This window comes from Limulus polyphemus, unplaced genomic scaffold (genome assembly GCF_000517525.1).
Source record: "Limulus polyphemus unplaced genomic scaffold, Limulus_polyphemus-2.1.2 Scaffold1903, whole genome shotgun sequence".
Classification (NCBI taxonomy): Eukaryota; Metazoa; Arthropoda; class Merostomata; order Xiphosura; family Limulidae; genus Limulus; species Limulus polyphemus.
This window is the reverse complement of record NW_013667513.1, coordinates 52,729-57,052: the sequence shown is the minus strand read 5'-3', so window position 1 is coordinate 57,052 and position 4,324 is coordinate 52,729. Positions and strand designations below refer to the sequence as shown.

General features: G+C 27.8%; 1 protein-coding gene and 1 long non-coding RNA gene across 4 annotated transcripts in view; one reads left to right on the top strand and one right to left on the bottom strand.

Annotated features, from left to right (window-relative positions):
- The window catches only part of LOC106465309 (E3 ubiquitin-protein ligase LRSAM1-like), a 114,649-nt gene that overhangs the window by 71,162 nt on the left and 39,163 nt on the right, over positions 1–4,324 (bottom strand). For all 3 annotated transcript variants that reach the window (XM_022393178.1, XM_022393177.1, XM_022393179.1), the window contains 2 exons: positions 3,673–3,720; positions 2,399–2,523 (listed from right to left, as the gene is read on the bottom strand). In XM_022393178.1, coding sequence (XP_022248886.1) covers positions 2,399–2,523; positions 3,673–3,720 — 173 coding nt within the window. The remainder of the gene's footprint in view (positions 1–2,398; positions 2,524–3,672; positions 3,721–4,324) is intronic.
- The window catches only part of LOC111087229, a 24,819-nt gene that overhangs the window by 19,251 nt on the left and 1,244 nt on the right, over positions 1–4,324 (top strand). The gene's annotated exons all lie outside the window — the stretch shown is intronic.

The following is a 4,324-nucleotide window of genomic DNA, read 5'->3' as shown; positions in this document are numbered from 1 at the left end:
TGGGAAAACGTATGCAAATGTGAAAGGTGTTAAAGAGGACACTGACATGTTTTTTTGCTTCAAAGCCAAGTGATTTCTTTAATCAAGATATTAACATCCTGACTGTAAGATGGAAAAGCATCATCAATAAGAATGGAGACTATTTCATTAAATAAATGTTTTGTTTTGATATACAAGTTGTTTGGGTTTTTTCAACTAAAAAAAAAGCAACATTAATTTGTAACGACCTAATATATAGTTTTAATTGTGTGTATCTTCCCAAAATTTGGCTGACTTTTTACAAATTACAAGTATTTTGTACACAAAAAAATCAGTTTTTTTAATGAAGAATTTTTTACTATGGAGTATTTGTTTTGAATAGTCCGTGTGCAAAGTGATTTTCATGTTAAGATTAAAAATACTTTTCTTCATCTAAAAAAATCTCAGATTTGTTTATTCTCTAAAACCTTCTAAATACATTTCAAATATTCGTTTTCACTAAAAATTTATAATTTATCTGTTATTTTCTCTACCCTAACTCTATACAATGTTGGCCAGCTTGCTGACCTCTTAACCACCAAAAAGAAATAGGAATAATTCTAAATCACCCTTTTTTCTTTCTAGAATGACTTTAAATTGTAATTTGAAACCACATTCATTTATCCTAAGTAGCTTGAAACTTGTAATAGTATACATCTATTTATAATTAAATTTTATTGTTTTACTGACTTTTGAACAGTGTCTAACTACTATTCGCACCATTAAAAGTTGTAAATCAATTGGGGAATGTGGAGGTCACGATACACTATCAAATTACCCATAAGCTTCTTGCGTGCGTGCTTCGTGAAACATTTTTATTATACTATTATTATTATTTATTTTACCTAATCTAACGTAAAGAGATCCCTATTTTTACATTTTAGTTACTATTATTACAATAAATAAAGAATAAACATGAAAAACAAGAAATAAAGTACTTACCCGGGCCTTCTTTTTTTTTGCTGTCGACTGTCGATGACACTAAACCCTACTTTTTATACTAATGGTAGTATTGCACTAAATAATAACTAATAGACTAATAACTTGCAAAATATAGGCAATTTCCTCTAACTATTACAATATTTCTGGCTTCCTAACTATGCGACAAGAGCCATTACAGGTTCATCCAAGCTAGTTGTTAACTTTTCCACGGGAACGGAGCTTGTACTTTGAGTGAAATTGACAATTCTCTGTTCAGAAAACAATATTATACAATACATCACTTGATAAATGAAAACCTTTGCTTTCTGTGGGTTATAGATAATATAGAATTAAGAAATCCTGGAAGACAGGATGTGACAGATGGGTGTGGCAAGAGGGGTCTGATTTTCTATATCATGGCTCTGTAACCAACAAAATTGAAGGCTATAGAAATTATGGTTTGTCAGATTAATGACGATTTTATAGTGAGTAATTTACATTTAATTTTGTATTTATTAGAGGGGTGGTGGATAAAATAGAGAAGATGCTTAGAGAAAATGTGTCATGTGTCAAACTAGGGGAAATTCAAGATTTTTTAATATTGCCTTATCAAATTAAGAACTTAGAACTTAAATACTATTAAAATATGGATTATTAACTACAGTTTTATTCTATACTAACTGGAAAAGCATAAACAAAAAGTAGTTTAATAAAATGTTGAAGATAAGATGCTAAAACCTCGTTACATGTCCAGTAAAGGATGCCCATCGTGATAGGGTTAAGTTAATGTATGAAGTGTTCAATGTACTAGAAGTATATGTATAAAGACAAACCTAAAGCTGAGTCATAGGAGTTACAGAAAGTTTAAAAGTTATGCAAGTACTTCAAACTGAGGTTTCACCTCTGAGCATCAACTATACTGTTTAAGAAAAATTAGTATTCTTTACCCAACCAAATTGGTAAGTAGTTTAATGAAATCTATATCTATACCAATACTTCAAAGTCAAACCCAGCTAAATACATTCACTTTATCACAGAAATCTTATTTCCAATACCTTACAATTTTTTGTTGTAAAAGGTTATATGTGTTAATGAAAACTTATCCAGTAAAAGAACAGTTGAAAGATTAGGCTTAGGAAGGCCAAATGGTAAAAATCTTGTTAAATTGAGTTATTCATATGCTAAAATTGCCCTGGAAAGTACAAACATTGCTAGCACAAATAATAAAAAAAAAGTTCTAGGTTTTTTAAAGAAACAGGTATATGCTACTTGCATCATTAGAAAGCTCTCATAGTTATACTTTACTATAAATTGATTTGACTTTGCTCCAGTTTATTACTTTTAAGGCTTGAAACTTTTACACATTTTCAAACCAATATTAATTTTAACAGAAAAAAATGGATGATATAATTTTAAAGTATGTAAATTTATGCACAAAGATTAAAAAATAAGAATTTACAGGAAAGTCACTCTCAGACCAGGAGGGTCTGTGGTTTTGGGTAGAGGTACACTTTTCACCTGTTTTACATAAACCATACATTTCAGTCTTGAGTTGATCAGGAGGAACATATTCTGTTCCATTTTCTACAAAATAGAAAATATTCAGTCAATAAAAGAAATTTGATTTCAATTAACTATGCAAAGCAAAAAAAGAGCCTAAAAGTATCATAATATAATTATTACCTACAGAAATTAAGATATTCCAAAATACAATCAAAAGAAAAAGGAAAGCATGTTATCAATTTAAAGTTCAGATAACTTGTAATTATATTCAGTTAACGGGTAGTTGCCATTTAATACATGAGTTGTAAAGGAAGGAATGAGAAGATAATGAATATATATATTTTTTAGCCAGTTTCTTTGATGAAAAAAATAAACACAAAAAATATGCAACAGAAAACATAAAATAGTACATGTATTACTGGTACCATATACATTTTAAAGAACAGCATTAAATTTTTCTAAAGGAAACCAAATATAATTTAAGACATTGGCACAAAGAAAATTAGAAGCTATTTACAGCCCATAGGAATACAGAAACTGACACTAAGAAAAAGGAGCAATTTATAATTTAAATAAGACTTAATGGAGCAGCTACTGCCTATGTAAAAGTGTACAGTCAGCGGAAGCAAGTGTATTGTTTTCAGTTTCTTGTTATATAATGTACAACATTTTTCATATGAGTCTTACATCTAGTTATATACAAAACCTAAGTTTAGATGAAAGCCAAAAACTTTAATTCAGTATATTCAAACAATTAAACAAACTTAATATGATATATTAGGAGTATATACATAATATGGGTATACTAACAAAAGTAATGATCCAATCCTCTTCTTTTCAATAATGAAATACCACAACTATAACTTGTATCATAATTCACCTTTTTATTGGTTTTTTTAATTTTACACTTAAAAATTAGGGCATTTTTACATCAAATAAAGGTAAAATCTTATATTATCAACATACTATAATTAAACATAAAAACTTATAATACAAAATTAGGTTTGAACAACATTTTTTATACTACATCCACTAGTTTGTTTACTGACTGTCACTATGCTACCAATAAACTGTATGGTTTTGTAGAATGAAAAAACAGCAAAAATGTAAAAAAAATTATATGGGTTAAATTCTGGATATTTCTTAAGTTTTAAGTTTTTATGTGATGAAATTTAAAGTCACAGAAGTATTAATATTTGTTGTTAGAAATAAATTATATTTAGTTCTTACCAGAGCATAAAAACTTCATAATGCTTTCAGTACCTCCTCTACAGATATCTAGAAAATGAAAAAAATTGACATAAATGTTTTTTTCATTCAAAGTTTTCTTTACTGCCAAGAACCATATCAATGATACTAAACTACTGAAGAAAAATGAAATTGAGTATTTTTAGCAGCTGCACATAGTTAACTCATGTTTGATATTAGATGTTAATTTTCTTTGAATACTTGTGAGTAACAGCAAGAACAAATAATCATATACTGAGTGAAATAAATTTTTGAATTACATAAAGTATGGATAAATCTTTCACAAAATCATCTGCACAAAAGATAAAGACAGCCAATGCTGTTACTAAAAACATACCTCAACTTGAAAATTCTTTTGTGATAGTAGCACATGTATTTTTGATACTGACTGTTAAGTCACAAAAGTACTAGGTTTATTAAATCAGAAAAGTTTTAATAGTTACTACAGTGATTCTAAATTATTTATATACTTACTATTCGTATTGGTAGCAATGATAAATACTAATAATTCACTCTTATGTTAAGGTTGGGATCTCATTCAACATAATTTCTTTAGTACTGAAGTAATATGTTTCTTGTTTTTAATATTAGGAGGATATATGGCTTTATATATATATATATATATATATATATA